Source organism: Pangasianodon hypophthalmus, chromosome 23 (assembly GCF_027358585.1).
Source record: "Pangasianodon hypophthalmus isolate fPanHyp1 chromosome 23, fPanHyp1.pri, whole genome shotgun sequence".
NCBI lineage: Eukaryota > Metazoa > Chordata > Actinopteri > Siluriformes > Pangasiidae > Pangasianodon > Pangasianodon hypophthalmus.
Window position 1 is genome coordinate 2,275,853 of NC_069732.1, and position 26,768 is coordinate 2,302,620.

Here is a 26,768-nt window from a genome sequence, read left to right on the forward strand (position 1 = left end):
GTAGTCGTACCCAAGCCCGATGGGACCATCCGGCTTTGTAACGACTTCCGGAGGCTAAAGCAGATATCAGATTTCGACGCCTACCCCTTCCTGTGGATGGGAGACCTGGTGGAGCGGCTGGGGAGAGCCCGGTTCATCTCCACCCTAGATCTAACAAAAGGATACTGGCAAGTGGCCATCAGCCCAGAGGCCAAACCAAAGACAGCTTTCACCACCTCCGGAGGCCACTGGCAGTACCGGGTTCTCCCCTTTGGGCTGCATGGGGCACCGGCCACCTTCCATCACCTGATAGACATCGTCCTGAGACAGCATAGGCCCTATGCAGCCACCTACATCGACGACGTGCTGATCCACTCCTCTACCTGGTTTGATCACCTCTACCACCTGCGGGCATTGTTGGAGGCCCTCCGGAAGTCTGGATTAACAGCCAACCCGAAAAAATGTCATCTGGGCCTAACCCAGGCACAGTACCTGGGGTACCGCATCGGCTGGAGACTGCTCATGCCGCAGAAGAAGAAGATTGAGGAGGTGCGTGAGTACCCAAGACCTACCAACAAGAAACAGGTACGTGCCTTCTTGGGTTTGGCTGGCAACTACCGTCGCTTCATGCCTAACTTCTCCTCGATTGCCTCTGCCCTGTCTCATCTCACTAGGAAAGGTCAGCCAGACCGGGTGCAGTGGAGTCCGGAGGCTGAAGAGGCATTCCAGAAGCTAAAAGATGCATTGACGTGCTCGCCCATTCTATGGGACCCCGACTTCAACCTCCCCTTCATTGTCCAGACGGACGCCTCGGAGAAGGGGCTCAGGGCCGTCCTGTCGCAGGTCTTTGACGGGGAGGAGCACCCGGTCCACTTTGCGAGCCGTACGCAGCCGTAGAGAGGGAGGCCTTGGCCATTAAGCGGGCCGTGGAGGAACAAAAATTCAACCTAGCGGGACGTCATTTCACACTCATCACCGACCACACTCCTCTCCAATGGATGGCCAAGGCTAAAGACACTAACGCCAGAGTCACCCGCTGGTTCCTCTCTCTACATGACTTTGACTTCTCTGTGGAACACCGATCGGGGACACAGCATGGCAACGCAGATGGACTATCCCAGCGATATGCCCTATGGGCCCAACACTCGCTGACGGAAGGCTCGGAGCTCGGGGGGTCAGGGGGTGGGGGTGCTGTGATGGCGCATTGAGTGTGCTAAAATGGCGCTGTCCTTTCATCACCCCGCCGGCAGTCGTGCGAGGAGCGCTGTGTATTTTATGTGCGCAGACTCTCTGTGCTGTGTTTTGTGTTGAGATTCAGGTCTCGCTCGTCACAGTGTGTGTGTGTGTCTGTTTGTGTAGTGGTCTATGTATTGCTGTCTTTAAACAAATGTCTTTATATTCTGAGGAGTATGTAACAGTTTTTACACTGTGGGAATATTTAGCTGGTCCCAGTGAGGATTTATTTTGAACAGAAACTGCAGGTTAAGGTTGGAGTTGGTGGCAGGTGTAGCATTTTCTAGCTACTTTAATACACAAGTTAAAGGAAATATGACATAGAAGTGTTTGTGTGTGTGTGTGTGTGTGTAAGAGAGAGAGAAAACACTCTATAAACAGTTCACAAAGCTGAAATTCTCAACCCGTGATGAACAATGATTGCAGTACAGAGGAGTAAATTCTCTCTTTTTTCAAACCCTAACCTGTTTCAAAGCTTATTTTCATCTTCCTTTATTACTGACATGGTAATTATAAGATTCAGCAACCATGTGATATTTAAAAAGCTGTGGGACAAATTTGTGCTAATTGGTTTTAAGGACACAACTGTAATCAGAAAAGCTCTTTTCACTTCTAGTTCCAAGACAGGCAAAGATCAGTAACATTAAATACACTTGGAAAACAATTAATATTGTGAATAGATGATTAAACATCAAATGATGCAGTGGAATGCAATGATTTTCCTCCTCAGGATGTTTGATGCTGAACCTAAAACCACTGCTTCTGTCTCACTATTAGAGAATGTGTGTTACTGAGGAGCAGGTCATGTGAGAGAGATGATCTTACCTCAGTGTCTCCAGTTTACAGTGAGGATTCTCCAGTACAGCAGAGAGACGCTTCACTCCTGAGTCTCTGATTTTATTCCAAGACAGATCCAGTACTCTCAGGTGTGAGGGGTTTGATCTCAGAGCTGAAGTCAGAGCATCACAACCTTTATCTGAGATATCACAATCACACAACCTGCAGAGAGACAATGACACACTCTTCACTCTCTCAGCTCTGGACACACAGCACTGCAGTCTTTAATCACTATGAAATACAGCATCTTAGTCAATAATTACATGAAAGCAATAACTAAATAACAAATTCTACTTATTGAGTTTGAGAGGGTGTATGTGTGTATGTGCGATGCATGTGTGTGTGTGACAGTCTATGAATTTCTGTCGTCAAATCTAGTCATACTACATTTACTTTTTACAGAAACTACAGTTTAAGGTTAAGGTTTGGCTGTAGGTTGTTAAATTCTAGTTTTATCTTACTGCTGTTTAAAGCAGGATGTTTAATTGGCAGGATGTTACCTGACTCGTGTAATCTCACAGCTGTAGCTTGTTACAATTCACCCTTTTGTTGAAGACATTTCCCCCACTGGATGAGGCCAATCATCATCCAGCACTGAATCTCCCAACGTTTACTTCACACCAAAATGCTCTGTTCTGTACCCAATATAACAACTTGCTTTCAGATGGGATGGCAGAGATGGTGCAGACGTGAGCCTAACACTGTTCTCTGTCTCTCTGACGGTTGGTGTAGTGTTTCAAATAAACCATATTTTCCATAAAGCGACATGTTGCTGATCTTTACCGCAAAGCTCCTGAGTAATCTGCAGCAAGAAATCTAACAAGCTGTAGAGTTATTTAGCTACGTTCACATATTAATGGACTTACACCACAGAGATGTACAAGTGCGTGTGTGAGAAAGTTCACAAAATTGAACTTTTCACCCCATAATGAGCAAAGCTTACTTGCTCAAAGCTTATTTTCAGCTTTTTTTAATCACTGAGAAAGCTGCAAGAGAAAGTCATCCTGATTAACAGTTTTAGTGGCATTAAAAATAATCATAAATGGTCTCTTCAGTTCCAAGACAAACAAAGATCAGTAACATCAAATATATGTAGAAAACACAACTAATATTGTGATCAGATTAGGAATCAGATTAATCAGTGTGCACTGAAACAATTAGCGAATGTGTGTTACTGAGGAGCAGGTCATGTGACTCTCAGAGAGATGATCTTACCTCAGTGTCTCCAGTTTACAGTGAGGATTCTCCAGTACAGCAGAGAGACGCCTTGCACCTGAGTCTCTGAGTTTATTCCCAGACAGTTCCAGTTCTCTCAGGTGTGAGGGGTTTGATCTCAGAGCTGAAGTCAGAGCAGCACAGCCTTCATCTGAGACACCACAATCACACAACCTGCAGAGAGACAATGACACACTCTTCACTTTGTCTGAGTGTGTGTGTGTGTGTATTTCTGGCTTCAGGGGGACTCCATGTAGTCTTATTTTGAGGAATATGTGACAGTTTTTACCTTGTGAAAACATTTAGCTGGTTTGGGTGAGGATTTATTCTTTTACAGAAACTGCAGGTTAATGTTAAGGTTTGGCTGTAGGTTGTTAAATTCTGGTTTTATCTTACTGCTGTTTTAAAGCAGGATGTTAATTGCCAGGATGTTGCCTGACTTGTGTAATCTGACAGCTGTAGCTTGTTACCATTAGCCCTTTTTTTGAAGACATTTCCCCTACTGGCTGAGGCCAATCAACATGCAGCACTGAATCTCCCAACGTTTACTTCACACCAAAATGCTCTGTTCTGTACCCAATATAACAACTTGCTTTCAGATGGGATGGCAGAGATGGTGCAGACGTGAGCCTAACACTGTTCTCTGTCTCTCTGATGGTCAGCGTAGTGTTACAAATAAACCATATTTTCCATAAAGCAACATGTTTGCTCTTTACTCCAAAGTTCCTGAGTAATCTCTGCAGCAGGAAATCTGTGATCTAACAAGGAGTAGCTTCATTTAGATACATTAATTCATAAATTAATGGAAATACACCACAGAAATGTACAAGAATGTGTGTGAGAACACTCTACATAAAGTTCACAAAATGTAACTTTTCACCCCATAATGAGCAATGGTTGCAGTACAAATAAGTAAATTTTCTGTCTTTAGAACCCTCCCCTATTTCAAAGCTTATTTTCAGCTTCCTTTATTACTGAGAAAGCTGCAAGAGAAAGTCGTCCTGATTATTTTTAATGCCATGACTAAAACTGTTAATCATAAATCCTCTCTTCAGTTCCAGTTTTGAGACAAGCAAAGATCAGTAACATCAAATATATGAAGAAAACACAACTATATTGTGATCAGATCATTAAGAATCAGATTAATCGGTGTGCACTGAAACTATTAGAGAATGTGTGTTACTGAGGAGCAGGTCATGTGACTCTCAGAGGGATGATCTTACCTCAGTGTCTCCAGTTTACAGTGAGGATTCTCCAGTCCAGCAGAGAGACACTTCACTCCTGAGTCTCCGAGTTTATTCTTAGACAGATCCAGTTCTCTCAGGTGTGAGGGGTTTGATCTCAGAGCTGAAGTCAGAGCAGCACAGCCTTCATCTGAGACACCACAATCACACAACCTGCAGAGAGACAATGACACACTCTTCACTCTCTCAGTTCAGGACAGACAGATCAGTTCAGCAGGAACTTTTTCATCAAAGAGTCTCTGCAGTCTTTAATTACTATGAAATACAGAAACTTAGTCAATAGTTATACAAGAGCAAAAACTAAATAACAAATTCCATTTATTGTGTTTGAAAGGGTGTGTGTGTGTGTGTGTGTGTGTGTGTGTGTGTGTGTGTGTGTGTGTGTGTGTGTATTTCTGTCTTCAGGGGGACTCCGTGTATTTTGAGGATTATGTGACAATTTTTACTTGTGAGGACATTGAGCTGGTCCCAGTGAGGATTTATTCTTTTACAGAAACTGCAGTTTAAGGTTACGGTTTGGCTGTAGGTTGTTAAATTCTGGTTTTATCTTACTGCTGGTTTAAAGCAGGATGTTGAATTGCCAGGATGTAACCTGACTTGTGTAATCTCACAGCTGTTGCTTGTTACAATTCACCCTTTTGTTGAAGACATTTCCCCCACTGGCTGAGGCCAATCAACATCCAGCACTGAATCTCCCAACGTTTACTTCACACCAAAATGCTCTGTTCTGTACCCAATATAACAACTTGCTTTCAGATGGGATGGCAGAGATGGTGCAGATGTGAGCCTAACAATCTGTTCTACAGTATGTCTCTCTGATGGTTGGTGTAGTGTTGCAAATCAACCATATTGTCCATAAAGGGACATGTTGAACAATGCCTGCAGTACAAATGAGTAAATTTTCTCTGTCTTTAGGACTCTCCCCTATTTCAAAGCTTATTTTCAGCTTCCTTTATTACTGAGAAAGCTGCAAGTGAAAGTCGTCCTGATTATTTTTAATGCCATGACTAAAACTGATCATCATAAATCCTCTCTTCAGTTCCAGTTCTAAGACAAGCAAAGATCAGTAACATCAAATTTATGAAGAAAACACAACTAATACTGTGATCAGATAATTAGGAATCAGATTAATCAGTGTGCACTGAAACTATTAGAGAATGTGTGTTACTGAGGAGCAGGTCATGTGACTCTCAGAGAGATGATCTTACCTCAGTGTCTCCAGTATACAGTGAGGATTCTCCAGTCCAGCAGAGAGACGCTTCACACCTGAGTCTCTGACTTCACTTCTAGACAGATCCAGTTCTCTCAGATTGGAGGATTCAGAGCTGAGCACTGAGGCCAAAGCTGTACAACTTTTCCCATTTAGGCCACAACTTTTAAAACTTAACATAAAGAACAAAATACATGATGCAATACCAGTGTACAATATCAAACATGAAATGTACAAATATGCAAAAATATGAATAAATATGCTAAAATATGGAATGTACAAACACGCTGTTCAAGTGGTACAACATACTGCATCACCATGAAATAAATTTAAAAAATGTTCTTATAAAAGAAAATTCATTAAAAGAGAAAACTGTATAATGGTATGGTATAGATTTATGTATGGTGATGTTTAGGTCAGATTTATGGAAGAAGTCTCCAGTGTCATTGCTTTGTAATATTCAGTAAGTTTTTCACGATGGGAGAGTCTTCACATTGAAGAACTTTGCACCTTCTGGTTTCTTGTTAATACGCTTTGTGCTTTTTGTCTTCACTTCAAGTGAGCAACTCTGGGGGTTCACTGGCACAATATAATAGTAGTCTCTTAATTTCTGCTGTTATATTGAATCTAGGCACGAGGTCCCTGAAGGACTAGTGGTTAGGCCACAGAGCTCTCGCCACTGCAGCCTGCGTTCGATTCCCGGTGAGGGAACCAACCTCAGCCACTGGGGTTGCGTGCAACAGTGCACTCTCAATGCTGGTCCAAAGCCCAGATAAAACTGGGGAGGGTTGTGTCAGGAAGGGCATCTGGCATAAAAACTGTGCCAAATCAAATACTTGGACCAATGATCCACTGTGGCAACCCCTAATGGGAGCAGCCGAAAGAGGAACAACATACTGAATATTGTCATGGCTGTGATTCGGCCATAGGTTTGCTGGTTACATTGGTTACATTGATTTGTACAGTCCCAGTGAAATTGGCTTCCCTTCTTACTTTTCATCTTTATCTGTTCATATTTTAAGTCAAAAGTTATATTCATGAAAAACAGATCGCTTGCCATGTCTGCTGATGATGTCAGTAACTCTCCTGTAGTAACTGTTTCAGTGTAACAAACTATTGCTAGAATTACAATGTTATGTGTTGAACACAGACAAGTGGAGTGATACAAACAATGAAACGTCCCAGTGCTGTTACACTAAATATAAAAATTCTTTGAACACCGCTCATTCAATCAAATTAATTGAACTAACTGGAACTAACTGTATAATGTTCTATAACAACAGCTTTGACAGTAGTGCAGCTGAAATCACTAATTTATATTAATGCACTCATTCTAATGTTATCTTTTCTATAGTAACAGCTTACCTATGGATTTGTATGGTCTACACTACACACATACAGATTATTTTTTCTTTTTTTAAAATGTGTGAAATTGTTGAAATTTGGTGCAGCTGTAATGTGAGTGTTAAGAGGAACGTATTTGATGAACAGATTACTTTGGTGTAAGAGGAATAATATATTTTGCAGTTATAGTAAAATAATCAATTACAGATTATTACAGTAAGTCTACTTCATGTTAGTCTGTCAACACCTTTTTCCACTATTCTCCTATAATATCATGTTTTATTTCATATATAATGTACAGTATATGGCCAAAAGTATGTGGATACCTGACCTAGACACCCATATGTGGTTCTGCCCCAAACTGCTGCCACAAACGTGAAAGCACAACTGTATAGAATGTCTTTGTGTGCTGTAGAATTTCCCTTCACTGGAACTAAGAGGCCCAAACCTGTTCCAGCAAGAGAATGTCCCTGTGCAAAGCGAGCTCCATGAAGACATGGTGTGTGAAGGTTGGAGTGGAAGAACTGGAACACTGACTGCACCCCAGACCTCCTCACCCAACATCAGTGCCTGACCTCACTAATGCTGTTGTGGCTGAATGAACACAAATCCCCACAGCCACGCTCCAAAATCTAGTAGAATTATTTTCCAGGAGTGTGTAGGTTATTATAACAGCAAATGGGAATAAATCTGGAATGAGATGTTCAACAAGCACATATGGGTGTGATGGTCAGGGGTACACATACTTTTGGCCGTATACTGTACATACAACTCTTATGTTGAGTGCTTATCTTATGAGCTCTGACAAAGTTTTTGAATCTTGAATGTTGTAACAGTGTAACTGTTATATTCAGCATTACTTACTCAGCTTTTCTGGATGCTGCAACCACAGGCAGGAGTTTCAGAATAACCTCGTCTGATGTACAGTGTTTGTTGGTGTATTTATTAAGAACAAACACATCCTGCTCCTGCACTGATGCCAGTAACACAAACACCACAGCTGACCACTGAGAAGGTGAAAGTTCAATTTGTTGTAAATTTCCAGATTGCAGGTAGTGTTGGATTTCCTCAACTAGAGAATGATCATCCAGTTCATACAGACAGTGGAACAGATTGATGGATTTCTCTGTTGAGGGATTCTCTCTGATCTTCTCCTTGATGTAATAAACTGTTTCCTGGTAACTGTGGGAGCTACTTCCTGTCTGTGTCACTACGGTTTGTAGGAGGATCTGATTAGACTCCAGGGAGAGACCCAGAAGAAAGCGAAGGAAAAGATCCATATGTCCATTTTTACTCTGTAAAGCCTGATCTACAGCACTCTTGTGTACATCTGAGATCTTCACTTTCAGCCTCAATATCGGCAATATTGGCTTTTTAAGAACATTTCTCTTTTCGGCCATGAACGTCAGGTGCACATATAGAGCTGCGAGGTGCTCCTGAATGCTCAGATGAACAAAGCAGTACACTTTACTCTGGTGAAGCCCAAACTCCTCTCTGAAGATCTGTGTACACACACCTGAATACACTGATGCTTCTTTCACATCAATGCCACACACCATCACGTCTTCCTCGTAGAAGATCAGGTTGCCTTTCCTCAGCTGCTGAAAAGCCAGTTTACCCAGTTTCAGAACAAGTTCCTTATCTGCCTCTTGGTTCTTTGTGTACTTTTTCTTTATGATGTTTGTCTGAATGATGAGGAAGTGTGTGTACATTTGAGTCAGAGTCTTGGGGATCTCTCCACTCTCTGCTTCACCCAACATTCTCTCTAGAACAGTGGCTGAAATCCAGCAGAAGACTGGGATGTGGCACATGATGTAGAGGCTTCTTAATGACTTCAGGTGTGTGATGATTCTGTTGCTCAGGCTCTGATCACTGATCCTCTTCCTGAAATATTCCTCCTTCTGTGGGTCATTGAACCCTCGTACCTCTGTGACTCGATCAACACACTCCGAGGGGATTTGATCAGCTGGTCGGGAGGTGATCCAGATGAGAGCAGAGGGAAGCAGATTCCTTTTGATCAGGTTTATCAGCAGCACATGCACTGATGCTGATTCAGTTACATCACACAATCTCACTGTGTTCTGGAAATCCAGAGGAAAACGACACTCATCCAAACCATCAAAAATGAACAGAACTTTGCCCAAGCTGGAAATGTTTGTTTCGTTTATCTCCTTTGAAAAGAAATGAAGGAGCTCCATCAGGCTTAGTGTTTGATCCTTCATCAAGTTGAGCTCTCTGAAAGGAAGTGGAAATATGAGATGAATGTCCTGATTTGTTTTCCCTTCAGCCCAGTCTAGAATGAATTTCTGCACAGAGACTGTTTTTCCAATGCCAGCGACTCCCTTTGTCAGAACACTCCTGATGGGTTTGTCTTCTTCAGATAAGGGCTTAAAGATGTCATTGCATTTGATTGGTGTTTCCTCTGTTGCTGCTCTCCTGGATGCTGCCTCAATCTGTCTCACCTCATGTTCATTATTGACTTTTCCACTGTCTCCTTCTGTGATGTAGAGCTCTGTGTAGATCTCATTAAGACGTATTTGGTTTGCCTGGTTTTTTATCACCTCATGTACATGCTGAAACTTCTTTATCAGATGAAATTTGCATCTCTTCTGTACTTCAGTTTCAGCAGATGAAGATTCACGCCTGTGAAATGGTGATGTGGGCACAAAACACAGAGGCATCAAGCACAAACTCTTATTTCAGACTAATCTATGTTTTAGGGTATAGATAATCTAATAAATCTGCCAAAATACTCAGGTAGTAGATGGTGAATAGAAAGATGCTTATCATAGCAACCCAAACTTAATCCAGTACACCTTATTAATCTAAAATATTGTCTACACTTCAGTTTAGTATATTAAAATTCATAGACCACAGATGTTCCTGGAACCTGATCAATATGAAACATTTGACTTGATACTGCTAGATCAAATTAGCCAGACACTTTGATTATAATATATTGGGCCTTATTATCTATGGGTTAATGGGTCGGAGTCCGATTGTAACGTCTGGGTTAAGTCTGGGTTAAGTCTGTGTTATGTCTGATTGTAATCCAGGCATTATAGTGAAAGTCCAATACTAGGGTCAAATACAGACTCAAACAGGCAGATGAAATAAAATAAAACTGCATAATCCATACTTGAAATGTAAACAGACAGAGCAGGGTCAGAAACCAGAGAAAAACAAGAAATAAGGTTCAGTTTGTGCTGAGCTTGCTAGAAAGAGTTATAGCACATTTATTTCTCTTGTAATGTCATTTTTAACATAAAAGATTTTGTACCATGCAATATTTAGCATATAAGGCAGCAAATGAAAGGCATTGTTCACACTCATGAACCTAAAGCTTTTATTGAAAGTATTAGGCCATCACTAGAATCAGTGTAGGTAGTCTTCTGTATAGAAAAATATTACCTATCACTTGGGACTGAATATACCAATGTTTAGTACAATATTTCCCTCTGTAATGGCTAAACTGTGGGCGTCGTTACCTGGATCCAGATGAGGGCGCTTCATCTTTGAATGTAAAAGGATGATGTCTCTTTATCTGGATTAGACTGCACAACGACAGAGAAATGTAACAACAGAACAGTGTGTAAATTTAAAAGCAAACAAACAAGCAAAAAAAAAAAAAAAAAACAACAAAAAATTTTGCTAACCTGGTTTCCACTAGGACATTTTTAAACAATAGAAACTGGGCACTCTGCAAGTTTATAGGCTGCTTTGCTTAAGCTCTCATGATAAAAGAGAGAGTGGGGAGGTGTTGTAATCAACCCAAATGCTTACACTTATTCCTATAAATACTGGAGCATTGCTACAATCCATTTAAAGTAGCCTATGAATTTCAGAAATGCTGCCTATCACTTACGACTGGATAACCCAATGTGAAGCACAGCCTTTTCTTCTGCAATAGCTTCTGTGTTACCTGTGTCCAGATATAGGGCCTTCATCTTTGAAAGTAAAAGGATTATGCATGGATGCATCACTTTTCATAGAGACTCGACTGGATACTGCTGAATCTGGTCTCTTTTTCTGCATTAGCCTGAACGACACCACAGACACAAAAGTACCTTTATTTAGTGTGTAAATTCTCATTACCATAAACAGACACTGAAAAACACAAAACTCTTTTTCATTTAGAACCAAAATTGGGCACGTTACATGTTGACAGGCTACTATATTTAAGCTCTGATGATGAAGAAATATATTTTCTATTTTGATTTTCTTTTTCTTTACGTTCAACTTCTATTTCTGTATTTCATGTGCATTTGGTTTTAGATCTTCTATAACATGATCTATGTAAAAACGATCATACTGTTTGGATTGTTAGCATTGTTAGGCTGTAACTGGGAGGTACTTTAATCAACACAAATGCTTACACTCATTCCTGTAAAGTATTTAGTGGAAATTGCTACAGTCCATTTAAGGTAGAAACATCAGAAATGCTGCCTATCGCTTTGAACTGGATAGAACAATGTGTAGTGCAGCATTTTGCTCTGCAATGGCTTAAATGTGTCACCTGTGTTCAGATGAGGGGCCTCCATCTTTGAAGGTAAAAGGGTTGTGCATGGACGCATCACTCCTCATAGAGACTCGACTGGATACTGGTGAGACTGGTCTCTTTATCTGGGTTAGACTGCATAACAACACAGACATGCAACACCACTGCCTTTATTTAGTGGTTACATTTTCAATCTGGATAAACATTCCTTTTATCTAATAACCATCAGTGTGTTCTTTCTAAACCTCACACCCCTGAGCCATGTAAAAACGCACTGGATACCAATCACAGCGCACCATTCCATGTAAACAGTAATGGCGGTGTTTTGAATACACCTGGCATCCTAGTTTTCCTCATCTATTTTGTACTTTGTGATCAACAAACAAACAAAAAAATGAATAATTTTGATGGCTTTGATGAACCTGTGGTGGTTTCTGCGGTGGGGAAGAAACGTAAGCCATCGAAATCTAATCATTTACGTGAGGGACTTGGGAGGAGGAAAAATGCCAGCGAATAAAATCTTAAAAAAATCTTTTAGGCCTATAAGTGATATAAAATTGATATTATAATATGTGAATCTTTCTTCTTCACAGTGTTCTTAATATGACAGAGTAAGTGTTTTTATTAATGCCATTAATGTTTTTGTTAATACAGCGTATAGCACTAGTTAACTAAATCAATGTAACATAGCAAAAATGAATGCACTTTTGGAAGTTGAATGTAAGGGAAATGTCATTTTGGAATTTCTGTGGTGTAATGTGATATTGTTGTTCATGTTCTTGTGCATGATGAAATTTTCTTTTATTGTTGTAATTAATTTATAGCATTAACAAGATGACCCATTGAATTCATTTTGGGAGCGATGACTGACTGAATGTATTTTTAGTCCAGTGCCTGTATATAAGATTAGTATTGACCAAGTTCAGAGGCTGTCATATGTGGATCAACTTACTTTGTTGTGTATTTTCAACAGTTTCAATATGAAAAATAACTTTTATATTGTTTCAATGGATTTATTGCATTTTGAAAAAAAAAAAGTTTTTATAATAAATCTTTGAAAATCAAAATCTGGATTTGAATTTTCCATGTTATTATAACCTAAAGATGCTATGTGAAAGTTTGAAACAGAAAAGAGTGGTTTTCATCTTGCCACTTTCTTGGTAAAGAAAACACATTTTTACTCAAATTAATCAAAATGGATTTATAGCGTTTTGGAACCCAACTCTTCATATATATATCAGCATATCCAAATTACTGAGTCTCCTTATACATAAATTTACACAGACATAGGAGATTTCATAGAAACGAGTACAAATGATTTTCCCAGTTAACTGTATTTTCTTGGACAACACATTTCTTGTGTAATTGCTCTTCTGAATGAGTTATGAATAAATACATTTGTATCCTGTTTGATAAATAAGTCCCATTGTTAGCACGACATGTTATTTCTTTAACATGAATGTGGCAGTGGGGGCGTGGTCGAGCGTCAGCTGTGGATGGAGAGGAGGCAGGTTAAAACAGCAGGTAACGTGTGATGATTCTCACCTGTGTCTACTGCCAGTCTACTTATGTATTTCATTGTGCTTTCAGAGACTGCCATAACAAGAGAGAGTGAGAGGTGTAGTTGGCAGAGCTTGCAACACACACACACACAGCTTTAAACTTGAACGGGATGAAAGCCAAGAGCTAGTGATGACCCTTTTTCTGTTGGCTTGTTTGTGTTGAATTTTTGAAAGTACATTGAAAAGCATGGTATAAAATAAACATTCCCGAGGTTCAACAATGAACAAATTCAACCACAAAATACTTTACAGCAACTGTAACTGTAAAGCAAACAGTTGATTAGTATAGAAACACAGTAGCTTACCTCTGGTCTAAGGGTGAGGAGCCATTGTTTGTGTTAAAATAAGGGTTCTCCATCTTTCACCACTGGTTGAGTGTGCATAGAAAGGTCATTTCATGTTCCTGGCCACTCTGCTGGCTACTGTCAAGCCTAACCTTTTCTGCTGGAATGTACCAAAAAAACATGGTTGGAATCATAGCAACAAATCTCCACCATTATTTTCACTCCTCTGAAAAAACATTATTGACATAATTGGTTGTAAGGTACACTACATGTACCTTTCTTGGTAAAATATGCATACTAAAAGTACAAAAGGTCTACCCATGAGGGGACCACACCAGTGACAAGGAATGGTACAATTTAGTACCCTTTTTTTCTGAGCATGTGGGTCCCTGGAGGACTAGTGGTTAGGCCATGGCACTCATACTGCTGGGTTCGATTTCTGGCCAAGGAACCAACCCTGCAAACAACAGTGCAATCCCATTGCTGTTTCCAATCCTGGATAAAAATGGGGAGGGTTTCATCAGGAAGTAAAAACTGTGCCAAATCAAATACACGGACCAATGATCCACTATGGTGACCCTAACAGGTCAGCAAAAAAGAACAACATTTTTTCTGAATATGTAGAACCTGTCAAATTCATCCTAATCAGCAGCAGATTCCCTGCTGGGGAAAGAGTTGGGGTGCATCCAAAGTCTGATGCCTTTTTGAATCCTTTGTTCCTGACATCCTATAGCCCATGACCTGGAAATTGATCCACGTCCTCCAGCTTTTAGACCATTACAACACACATATTCCAAACTCTTATCCTGGAGAACCTACTGCTCTAGGTAGCTGATGATCTGGAACATGATCTGTGTTAGAGAAGAAAAACACTAAAATGTGTAGGACAGGGGGTTCTCCAGGACCAGATTTTGGGAATCTATGAACTAGTTAGGAGGCACATAGCTCAAGAATGAAAAGGTGATTCCTACACGGAAATATTTTTTATTGCAGTTTGTGGACTTTAGCATACAGTATAACTCATCCTCCACCCCATCCAAAAAACAGGTTTGTAAATTTTACGTGTGAATTCGTTTATATTTCAAATCCATTACATAGACCAAATAATGAATTTGTCAGTATGGGTTTATCTCGTAATTCTACTGTCCTTTTCCAAATAATATAAAACCAACTTTATTGCAGCAGTGTGACATGAGATCCATTTCTTGTTTCCTAAACACACACGGTCTATAAATGCATTTGTTTGTTCAAAATGTTTATTAGAGAGATCACTCACCTTCAGTCAGCAGTCACTGTGTGGAATTATAAATCCCATTTTCTAAATCTTCATGTTTCGAGTTGCTCATTAAAACTGGCATCGAGGTTTCAGAAAGAATCTCACTTTTAGAGATGGTTCATTAGAGAATATTTAGAGGCGGTACAGAACCATGGACTTTGACATCTAGGCATTTTACAACCTGAGTGTTGAAGTTTACAAGCCGGGATATCAAAACAAGTCAATACAATAATGGTATATGTGTGGAAGTTCTGACTGTATGGTTTGTTACTGTAGTTTTAAACCTTCATGCTCTCTTTAATACTTAGCAGTTTATGTCCCATTGGTTCCCACAATCACTTTAGAATTTATAGAAATACAGATGTAACATTTATTTTAAAATCTTAAATAAATATTACATTTTCTAATATACGCCTGTTGTTTCCACGTTTTGATTAAACCTAAATACTCCAAAGAGAAAATAACCCAGAACCAAATTTTTCACTCCTGAAAACCACGGTTGATCTAGTCGCACGTAAAATTTATGGGCGCAGCTTTTAGATACTTAGCGGTAATAGTGCAAACTTTTATATAAAAATAATCATTTTAAATAAATAAGTAACAAAACAAACACCCAACAATTCACAGTATTTATGAGTATACAGGCTAAATATTCTTTTTTAAAATAATCCTTTACGTTTAAAAAATATTATATATATTGTATAAAAATATTGTATATATATATATATATATATATATACTGCTCAAAAAAAATTAAAGGAACACTTTTTAATCAGAGTATAGCTTCAAGTCAATTAAACTCCTGGGATATTGCTCTGGTCAGTTAAGTAGCAGAGGCGGTTGTTAATCAGTTTCAGCTGCTTTGGTGTTAATGAAATTAACATGTGCGCTAGATGGGCAACAGTGAGACAACCCCCAAAACAGGAATTGTTTTACAGGTGGAGGCCACTGACATTTTTTTCCCTACTCATCTTTTCTGACTGTTTTTCACTAGTTTTGCATTTGGCTAGGGTCAGTGTCAATACTGGTAGCATGAGGTGATACCTGGACCCTACAGAGGTTGTGCAGGCAGTCCAACTCCTCCAGGATGGCACGTCAATACGTGCCATTGCCAGAAGGTTTGCTGTGTCTCCCAGCACAGTCTCAAGAGCATGGACGAGATTCCAGGAGACAGGCAGTTAGTCTAGGAGACCTGGACAGGGCCGTAGAAGGTCCTTAACCCATCAGCAGGACCGGTATCTGCTCCTTTGTGCATGGAGGAACAGGATGAGCACTGCCAGAGCCCTACAGAAGGCCACTGGTGTGAATGTCTCTGAACAAACAATCAGAAACAGACTTCATGAGGGTGGCCTGAGGGCCTGACGTCCTCTAGTGGGCCCTGTGCTCACTGCCCGGCACCGTGGAGCTCGAGTGGCATTTGCCATTGAACACCAGAATTGGCAGGTCCGCCACTGGAGCCCTGTGCTTTTCACAGATGAGAGCAGGTTCACCCTGAGCACATGTGACAGACGTGAAATGGTCTGGAGAAGCCGTGGAGAATGTTATGCTGCCTGTAACATCGTTCAGCATGACCGGTTTGGTGGTGGGTCAGTAATAGCCTGGGGAGGCATATCCATGGAGGGACACACAGACCTCTACAGGCTAGACAATGACAGCCATTAGGTATCGGGATGAAATCCTTGGACCCATTGTCAGACCCTACGCTGGTGCAGTGGGTCCTGGGTTCCTCCTGGTGCACGACAATGCCCGGCCTCATGGCAGTTCCTGGAGGATGAAGGAATTGATACCATTGAATGGCCCCCATGCTCGCCTGACCTAAATCCAATAGAACACCTCTGGGACATGTTTCGGTCCATCCGACGCCTCCAGGTTACACCTCAGACTGTCGAGGAGCTCAGTGATGCCCTGGTCCAGGAAATATCCCAGGACACCATCCGTTGTCTCATTAGGAGCATGCCCCAACATTGTCAGGCATGCATACAAGCACGTGGGGGCCATACAAACTACTGAGTACGATTTTGGGTTGCTGCAATGAAATTTCAGCAAAATGGACTAGCCTGCTGCATCATTTTTTCACTTTGATTTTTGGGATGTCTTTGAATTCAGCCCTCTGTAGGTTGATAATTTTCATTTCCATCAAACGATGTGGCATCTTTTCGTTCCTAACACATTACCCAGTCCATATCAGTATAGATATCCAGCATGGTATTTTTCCCCATTGAGATCTGGTGTGTTTTCAAAGTGTTCCTGTAATTTTTTTGAGCAGAGTACATGTATATATACTCTGCTGTATATATATATATATATATATATATATATATATATATATATATATATATATATATATATATATATATATATATATATATATATGGTTTGATTTATATACTACTACTACTGCTACTTCAACCTCAATCGATTTTGCCCATTTTATATAGGATATTGCCCAAAGGATTATTTTATATATGGGCAAGCATAAGAATCTAAGTGACTTTGACAAGGTCCAAATTGTGATGGCTAGACGACTGGGACAGAACATCTCCAAAACGGCAGGTCTTGTGGGGTATTCCCGGTATGCAGTGGTTAGTACCTACCAAAAGTGGTCCAAGGAAGGACAACAGGGTCATGGGTGCTCACGGCTCACTGTTGTACATAGGGAATGAAGGCTAGCCTATCTGGTCCAATCCTACAGAAGAACTACTGTAGCACAAATTGCTGAAAAAGTTCATACTTTCTATGATAGAAAGGTGTCAGAACACACAATGCATTGCAGCTTGCGGCGTATGGGGCTGCATAGCTGCAGACCAGTCAGAGTGCCCATGCTGACCCCTGTCCACTGCTGAAAGAGCCTACAATGGGCAAGTGAGCATCAGAACTGGACCATGGAGCAATGGAAGAAGGTGGCCTGGTCTGATGAATCATGTTTTCTTTTACATCATGTGGACGGCCGGGTGCGTGTGCATTGCTTACCTGGGGAAGAGATGGCACCAGGATGCAATATGGGAAGAAGGCAAGCTGGTGGAGGCAGTATGATGCTCTGGGCAATGTTCTGTTGGGAAACTTTGGGTCCTGACATTCATGTGGAAGTTACATAAGTTAAGACACATACCACCTACCTAAACATTATAAGCAGGATAATGTGCCTTGCCACACTGCAGAAATGTTCAGGAATGGTTTGAAGAACATGACAAAGAGTTCAAGGTGTTGACTTGGCCTCCAAATTCCCCAGATCTCAATCCGATCGAGCATCTGTGGGATGTGCTGGACAAACAAGTCTGATCCATGGAGGCTCCACCTCACAACCTACAGGACTTAAAGGATCTGCTGCTAACGTCTTAGTGCCAGATACCACAGCAGGTATTGTGGAGTCCATCATGCCTTGAAGGGTCAGACCTGTTTTGGTGGCAAAACGGGGACATATACAATATTAGGCAGCTAGTTTTTTTGCTCACAGCTGATTGGTCCAATTTGGGTTAGAGTTCTCTTACCCAGAATAAAACCTGCTCTGGAGCAGGTTAGTTGTGTAGTGTAAGTTACCATGGTGATGAAAACTGCTAAAAAACAATTCACCTTGTTGAGACTGAAAAACTAACTAAATGCAAACTAAATGCAAATTTACCTGGGTAGACAGAAACTGGTTTCGTGAAACAGGCCTCCGATGGTTGTCCAAGTTACCATAGTGACGCAAGATCAAGAGAACATAATTAGCTCATGTTAACTAGCTAACTGAAGCTAAGTGGGGACAAAAAGAGTCGTAGGCATTGCACTCTGCACAGAGAAGAGATGTTATGAGTTTTATGGCTTTTTTACAATTACAGTAACTTACTCCTTTTATTCACAGTTAGTTACTGTGATCAATTCATAAAAATTAAGTTACTGTAATCAATAAGTGATGTCACAGAAATTACCCATGATGCAATGCATATTACAGTTTAATACTGTTTGATTATATTATTATAATCAAACATAATATAATGATATAAATATAATGATTATATTATTGGCAATTTTTACAGTTATTTACCATATAAACTACAGTAAGGGTTAACAGTGTTGGCGATGACCAATTTAATAGGGTATTACAAACAGTAACAATGCTGCTAAATTGAATATCAAATTTTTTAACAATTCAGATTAAAAAAAAAAGCAATTATTCAAAATTTCAGTAGTATCAATTATTAAGCATTTCTTATTAATTATTTACATTTTAACTACTTCAGTATTTATAGTATTTACATATTATGAATTAAGTATTAACCAATAGTCAGTGTTGTAATGCTGATATTAATAAGATGTAATTTATTAAAAAAAAAAAAAACGACTTGTACCATTATGCTCTAACAGGGGAGTGCAGTGGGAAGTATTGGCACCTCACAGCCCCAGGGTCCTGGGTATGAGCTTATGCTTGGGTTATTTGGCTATGCTAAAGTGTGGAGGGAAGCCCGTGACAAAGCTTCCAATATGTCTTATCAATATGAGTGGTGTTGGTGGGGTCAGAAACAATATATCATGAGATATGAATAGGTAGACTAAGTTTAGCATAGCCAAGCCACCTACCTGTATGTTTTCGGACAGTGAGAGAAAACCGTAGAACCCAAAGGGAAACCATGTGAGCATGTGAAACTCTTAGAATAAAATAACCCAAGCTCAGGATCCAATTGACTGATCTTTTTAATTTAAATGCAAAATACAGTAACATTCTACAGTAAAATTAATCAGTTTTTTCAGCCTAGTGTATATCATGGCAAACTGATGTGAGTGGGTTTAATCATCTACCAGTCTGAATCGTCCATTTTATAATGAATTAAAATACAGGGTGGCCCAGTAGTATCCATACATAGAGAAAATTAAATTTTTTTAGCAAAATATCTTCCAAAATTTTTCATACTTAGTTTATATTATATAAATATTTTTTCAGATAGCCTTTAAGAATGCCTTTGACAAAAGAAGAACATTTAAAATTATTCTCATGGCTAGATTGGAAAGCTGTCACAAGGTTGCGATGGACTTTAACAGGAAACGTGGACAAGCACAACACACATGACACTGCTGCCAAACTTATTAACAAATTCAAAAAGACTGCAAGTGTTGCAGACTTGCCGAGAACTGGACGTCTACGAACATCCACTGATGAAGGCACAACTGACGTGGTGCTGGCATACATAGTCCCCTATGTATGGGGACTTTCTGGACACCCTGTAGAGTCCTGGCTCTATTCAAATTGACAGAGCTTGTGATTTTGAATGGCAATTAGTACAAAATTCTACAGTAAATTTTATTCATATTTATTCTGAGCATAGAGTAGTTGGCTGTGAGCTAAACTACATGGGTTTGATCATCTACCATTTTTAAAATGTCCATCATACTGGTTCAATTATTAATCACAGATCCAGTGACTTTGAACAGCAATTACTTTAAAATTCTACAGTAAAATTAATTAATTTCTGTTGTGATTATAGAGTATTTCACTGTGAACTGATGTAAGGGGGTTTGATCCTATACCATTTTGAAATATTCATTTGATAATGGATTAAAATGTGCCCCCTGGTTCAATTATATTGACAGGTCCATCTTCTGGTTTGAGAATATGTTGAATGTGTTGAATGTGCGGGAGAGTCATGGTGTCTATTGCCGGTCCTTTAAGAGCACGGACCTCCATCGGAGATTCCACAACCACCACAGACCAGCTCCAGCCATTCACTCCTCAGCTCATTCCACACAATGGTAATTTTAAACTCAAACAAAAACAGTATTAAAAAAAAGTGTGTACAGTACAACATAAACAAGAATGTGTACACAACCAGTTAATAATGCACTGGAATTAATAAAGTATTTGTATAAGAAATAAACCAAGTCTGAGTCTTGATGTGTAATGATTACTAATATGCAAATATGTAAACCACTGAGTGAACTGAAACAAAGTATACTAAAGATAATGTATGCAAAATGAATATAAGGAGGAGACAGGAGCATGGTGATGCGCATGTGAGTGAGTGTGTGTGTGTGTGTGTGAGAGAGAGGGCCATCACACTCACACTCACACTCTCTCCCACTTCTCTCCCACTTTAATAGAAATAGAAACCTAGAATAGAAACAGCCTTATTTGCTGTTTTTTTTTTCCAGCTTACAGGTGCTTCCAGTATTTACAATGAGTGCAACACACAACGGGGTACAACATATAATAAAGACATTTATTAAAGTAGAAAAGGTAGGGGGAAAAGGGGCGGAGTAGACCAATATAACCAGTACACAGTATTGCATATGTCCAACGGGTATGTTAAAAAAAAAAAATCAGTTGTGCAAACCAGTATGTGTCGGTTACAAAGTAGCAGTCATATATTGCACTATAACCCAACAACTGCCCTTAAAAGGTTAGTCTCCATATTAACTGTTCATGAGGGAGATGGCCTGTGGGAAAAAATAATGAAGGATGTCTTTACTAACATTTAAAAACACTGTTCAACTGTACAGTTTACAAGAACGGTAAGACTTAAATTGACATAAGAACACTGAATGCCAGAATTCTCAACAAATAATCAATAAGTAAATAGCCACTGCTTCAGCTATGGTGGTCTCTTTTGGAGTCTTTCAGACAGAAGATGTGATAGAGTGGTAAGGTGGCAAAGGAAGGGGGCTGAAGCCTGGAGTGTAGACTAGTGAAAGTCTGCAATTAGTGACCTCTACTGGAACCTTAACCAGAACTTGAGTCCTGTCATGATGTCTGGATTCTGTACAATATCACTGTGGAATTGTGTGATGATGATAATGATGATGAAGTTAATAATTAATTTGTCTTCAGTACAGTAAGCGCTTATTCCTGACGGTAGTGTTGCGACAGCTCTCTGTAAAGGCACTAAGGCACATGAAGAATCACACCAACCAAGCATAAATGCACATCTCTGCAAAATGAACAAACTGTTCTTCATTCCCCAACATGAGGGAAAAAATGTCCAGGAAATGCCTCTATGATTTGAGTACATTTAATAAACATGGCTTCTTTGGAGTCTGCATCTGATGAAAATACTTTAAACCCTAAAAGTAAAATAAAACAAAAGTTTCATTTTTAAGCATTGAGCACAAAGATGAAGCATCCAATATAATTCTGAATTCTGTTCTGAATAAGTTTTCAAATTTTAAAAATACGAGACAGAAATTAGTGACTATGAACTTGTTTACAATAAAATCTTTATGGATTTTTCCCTTCAAAAGCAAAAAAGTATTAAGCAAAACTAATCGCTATAAATATTCATATATTTAATTTTTTTTACACATTTATCTGAAATGATTGTAACTCACTTCAAATCCTGGAGTTGGTAAAGTTTGTCATCTTTAAGACTGAAGAGCAGCTTCACTCCTGGGTCTCTGAGTTTATTCAAAGACAGATCCAGTTCTCTCAGGTGTGAGGGGTTTGATCTCAGAGCTGAAGTCAGAGCAGCACAGCCTTCATCTGAGATATCACAATTACACATCCTGCAGAGAGACAATGACACACTCTTCACTCTCTCAGTTCAGGACTCTGAATAATGAACTTAATCAGCCCAGTCACTACAGCCTTAAATCACTGCGTATTACTGTGAATCATTTTTATAAAATTTTAAAGAGCAATAACTCATAAATGAAATGGTGGTTAAAAATAGATTGTATTATTTGTATATAGTGTGTGAAAAATGTTGCATACATGATTCACAGAACAGAACAAACCATAAAGTGAAAATGAAAAAACCTTAAGTCTTAGACCTATAACCTCTTTCTGAGCTTTTTATTGGCAGACTTCTGAAATTATTCATGTTATAAATGATGGATTATGTCATGGTTAAAATATCTACATATTAAAACGTGAAAACAAAATGTGTGTGTGTTTATTCAAATGATTTACATCTGATCAGCTTATACTATTACAAACACTGAATACATACTGTGATCAGATCAGGAGGAATGGGGAAAATTGTTCAATGTGCTCCAAAATGTAATGATTTTCCTCCTCAGGATATTTGATGCTGAACTTAAAATCTTAGGTTCAATCTCACTATTAGAGAATGTGTCTTACTGAGGAGCAGGTCACGTGACTCTCAGAGAGATGTTCTTACCTCAGTGTCTCCAGTTTACAGTGAGGATTCTCCAGTACAGCAGAGAGACACTTCACTCCTGAGTCTCTGAGTTTATTCCAAGACAGATCCAGTTCTCTCAGGTGTGAGGGGTTTGATCTCAGAGCTGATGTCAGAGCAGCACAGCCTTCATCTGAGATATCACAATCACACAACCTGCAGAGAGACAATGACACACTCTTCACTCTCTCAGTTCAGGACACACAGATCAGTTCAGCAGGAACAGTTTCGTCAAATTCTATTTATTTTGTGTGCATGATCAAATATCTCCAGGAGAAAATCTAAACAAAGAAGAAACAGAGCCAAACAATTTCCTTTTTACTGACTGAGGTTAAGGTTATTGTTTTCTGTAGGAGTACGATTATTGAGCTAAGTTAATATACACACAACAGGAACATACATATGTATCTTTATACATAACAACACTTTTCAACCTGTGATGAAATGATATCAGTAAAAAGGAGTACATTTCCTCAGTCCTTTTGTCAGCACCCTTTATTACTGAGATTTTAATTATAAGATGCAGTAAACATTTCATTATTAAAAAGTTGCAAGAGAAATATTATCTTAATGATTTTTAATGACATGAGTAACATTAAAATTAATTAAATGGATTAGAGAAGAATCTCATTTCTGAATGCCAAAGTCCAAGTAGACTGAAATTTATGAAGGTAAATAATGTTAGAAACATTATGTTGGCATAATGAACTGTTGTTTATTATAATTTACAACACTAAATTAATCCCTTTTTTGTAATGAATAGGTTCTCTCTCTGTCTCGGAAGAAAAATCTAGGCTCAGATAAAGACAACCAGAGATGGAGATCATCCTTTACATCATTTACAGGTTTGATTAGCAGTTGTGATATTTTTTTCTGCAGGTTTAATCAGATTCAGATGAATATTGTTTTAATCAGAGTAATACTGTTCAAAATACATCTGAAATTTTATACAATACAATTCTAAACAATAAAGTGCAAAAAAATTTCCCACATTGCATCCAGAACTTTCTGTCTTCTATAGGTTAGCTTGTGCTCCAAAACTGCTTCTGAAAGTGTAGCCAGTTATAAACCTTAAAACAGCTCGCAACAGAAATGGATGAAAAACACTGTGTAAAAATCTCAGTTTAATCAGATTCACTCTGTAAGTGTCTCAGACTGGTGTCTTTAATAACACCAGAGGTGGGTAGTAATGCATTACGTTTACTCCGTTACATGTACTTAAGTACTTTTTCCAATAAATTGTACTTATAGGAGTAGTTTTAATGCATAATACTTTTCACTCTTACTTCAGTACATTTACGATTAAAAAAATGTACTTGTACTCCGTTACATTAAACTACACACTTCTCGCGACTTTCACACACGCACATCTTCTATGATGTCAACTGCTTTGATACATGTTTATATGACTATGTTTAGCTCACCGTTTTAAATAAACCACACCCTTCTACCGTGGAGGCTCCATGACTCCTTTTCACAAGATGGCTGAAGAAATGGCTCCTGAGGCAGATGTAGCAGTACCCCTACACCTCTGGCCTCACCTTCAGACTCTATTCTCTTTCCAAACTACTAAGAATAATAGTTACATCATGCACTGCCTGCTTTGTCTGCTGAAAATAGTGGAAATTTCAGAGCTCCACAACTCCAAGAAAGCATAATTCCTCCCCTACTGATGAACCTCCCATGAAGAAAGCAAACATCAGTGCATTTTCCCTCTCTGCCCCATGGGTGATGCAGGCAACATTTGACAAGGTTTTGCTCAATTTCATATGTGAAGTATTTCTCAATTTCATACTGTATGTACCATCATTCAAGACTATGACAGAATCCTTGCAACCTCAGTGCACAGTAATGACAAGGAAAACATTGTGCTTGAAAATTCAGGAAGCTGCAAAGACCGAAAAGGATTTGATAATTAAAAGGTTGAGGTCTGTGAACCACCACAGATTGCTGGAGTGCAGGACAACGTAGTTACTTAGGTGTCACTTGTCACTGGATAGACCAGATCTCTGTAGCAAGGTGCTCTGCTGGGCTGGCTTGCAGATGCATGAAAGGCTCCCACGCAACTGATGTTCTTGCTGTGGCATTAGAAGAAATACATTCAGAGTATCAAAAAAAGGTGACCAGGTCAACAACTGACAGTGGATCAAATTTCCTGAAGGCCTTTAGAGTTTATGGGGAGAGCGATGAAGAAACCAGTGAGAATTGAGGAAAATGCTCCAGAATAGAGAAAAGAGTATTAGGATGTCTGTTCTATTTTAAATAACAACAATGGCTTGGAGTATCACCTTCCAAGGCATAAGTGTGCATGCCATCACCTGAATCTTGTGTCAACCACTGATGCCAGTGCTGCAGTAGCTGACTGTGAACATACAAGAGGTTCTCTTGGTCTGCTTTTGCTAAATGTCACGCTTTGTGGAACAAAACCAGCAGATCCACTATGGCATTTGAAACTCTGGAGTGCAGACTACAGTTCCTTCAACCCTATGACACCCGCTGAAGCTCCCTCTACCTCTCAGTGGAAATACTGGTGCATATCCAGAAGGAGGAAGGAGAAAATGCAATCTGGAATGTATGCACAGCATTAAAATCAAGATGTAAGTTGTCAGAAATTCATTATTTGGTAAATATACAGTATGTTAATTTACTTGTTCAAATGTGCTAATAACCATTAACACAGCAACATAGATTCACAAGTATTTCCCACTAAGTTGATTATTACTTTTCTAGCTTTAATTTGTAAACATAACCTGTGGTGGTGGTGGTGTAAGAAACATCATGTCTAATGATACATCTATTGACCTTACAACTCATTTTAAGAATGGACCAGTAAAGGGTGGTAGAAATAAATATAAAAACACATATATTTTCATACTGTGCTTTTAAATAGTAATTATGGACACCATTTTAGTCTGTTCCTGCCCACAACAAAATTATTTTACATTGTTGTGTGAAAGTTATAAGTCTCTGCCTATAAAATTTATTGATAGGTTCAATCCACCTTAGATGGGCTTTTTGAATGAATATGCTGCTGTGATGAAGCCAGTTGCCATGGTTCTGAACATTTTTCAAGGAGAATCATCTGTACATATGGGTTTTTTGCTCCCAACACTGTACCAGCTACAGGAGAAGCTGAAGAGGCTGGAGCCAACTTGCAAAGTCTGTGGACCACTCCTTGAAGCCCTACAACAGGGGATCCAGAAGCATTTTGGAGAGAGCATGAAGGACCCTGAGCTGATTGCTGCAGCTATTCTTCTATCAAAATTCAGAACATGCTGGACCAGAGAGGAGAGCATCTTAAAAGATGGTAATGTATCTATTAATTCAAGAGGGAGTCATTTGGCTTTGATTTAGAGACTACTCATCTATGTACAGGTTAGACTACATGGCTTATATTATCAGTTGCTAGTTACAGAAGAATGTCCAGATTAAAATACCATTTCTATTTTTTTTGCCACAGGGGCTGACTACATCAAAAGTCACCTCACTTTCAATTTGGATGACGATACCCACTCAAACAACAGTCACTCTAATGAAGATGACTTCTTTGTATCCATGACATTAGGAAATTCACAGACTGGAGAGCTGGATAAGTAGCTTTCATGTCCAACCTCAGGAGATATGGATCTTTTGCATTCTTTTCCTTAAATCAAGAAGTTGTCAATCAAGATCAACACAAGTCTAACAGCATCTGCAGGATGTGAGAGACTGTTTAGTCATGCAGGTCTTCTATTCACTGCAAAAAGATCCCAACTTGAATGCAAAAATTTTGCAAAGTCAGCTAGCTCAACAGTCACCATCCTGACTGACTCTTTAAGACAAGATCAATATTCACCCTCTCAAACATATGCACACACACACACACATATACACACACCACGCACACACAGACACGCACAAAGTTTCAGACACACACAAATGGACAAACATAAATAAAGACCAGGACTGTTAAGTTTTTAGAGAGCAAACTTTGTGTCGTGA

General features: G+C 39.3%; 2 protein-coding genes across 5 annotated transcripts in view; both read right to left on the minus strand.

Annotated features, from left to right (window-relative positions):
* The window catches only part of LOC113546299 (NACHT, LRR and PYD domains-containing protein 12-like), a 31,579-nt gene extending 16,786 nt beyond the window's left edge, over positions 1-14,793 (minus strand). For 2 of the 4 annotated variants that reach the window (XM_053228285.1, XM_053228283.1), the window contains exons 1-10: positions 14,683-14,787; positions 13,428-13,563; positions 11,579-11,695; positions 10,985-11,101; positions 10,551-10,616; positions 7,927-9,705; positions 5,717-5,890; positions 4,488-4,661; positions 3,265-3,438; positions 2,038-2,211 (exon numbers count right to left, since the gene is read on the minus strand). In XM_053228285.1, the coding sequence (XP_053084260.1) occupies positions 2,038-2,211; positions 3,265-3,438; positions 4,488-4,661; positions 5,717-5,890; positions 7,927-9,705; positions 10,551-10,616; positions 10,985-11,101; positions 11,579-11,695; positions 13,428-13,480 (2,828 nt within the window). In that variant the 5' untranslated portion in view covers positions 13,481-13,563; positions 14,683-14,787. Of the gene's footprint in view, positions 1-2,037; positions 2,212-3,264; positions 3,439-4,487; positions 4,662-5,716; positions 5,891-7,926; positions 9,706-10,550; positions 10,617-10,984; positions 11,102-11,578; positions 11,696-13,427; positions 13,567-14,682 lie in introns of all 4 variants that reach the window. The other 2 variants (XM_053228284.1, XM_053228286.1) reach the window with 2 other exon arrangements.
* A 6,059-nt stretch (positions 14,794-20,852) lies between these two features.
* The window catches only part of LOC113546300 (NACHT, LRR and PYD domains-containing protein 12-like), a 43,154-nt gene continuing 37,238 nt past the window's right edge, over positions 20,853-26,768 (minus strand). The window contains exons 13-15 of the mRNA XM_053228307.1: positions 22,770-22,943; positions 21,979-22,152; positions 20,853-21,714 (exon numbers count right to left, since the gene is read on the minus strand). Coding sequence (XP_053084282.1) covers positions 21,708-21,714; positions 21,979-22,152; positions 22,770-22,943 — 355 coding nt within the window. The 3' untranslated portion in view covers positions 20,853-21,707. The remainder of the gene's footprint in view (positions 21,715-21,978; positions 22,153-22,769; positions 22,944-26,768) is intronic.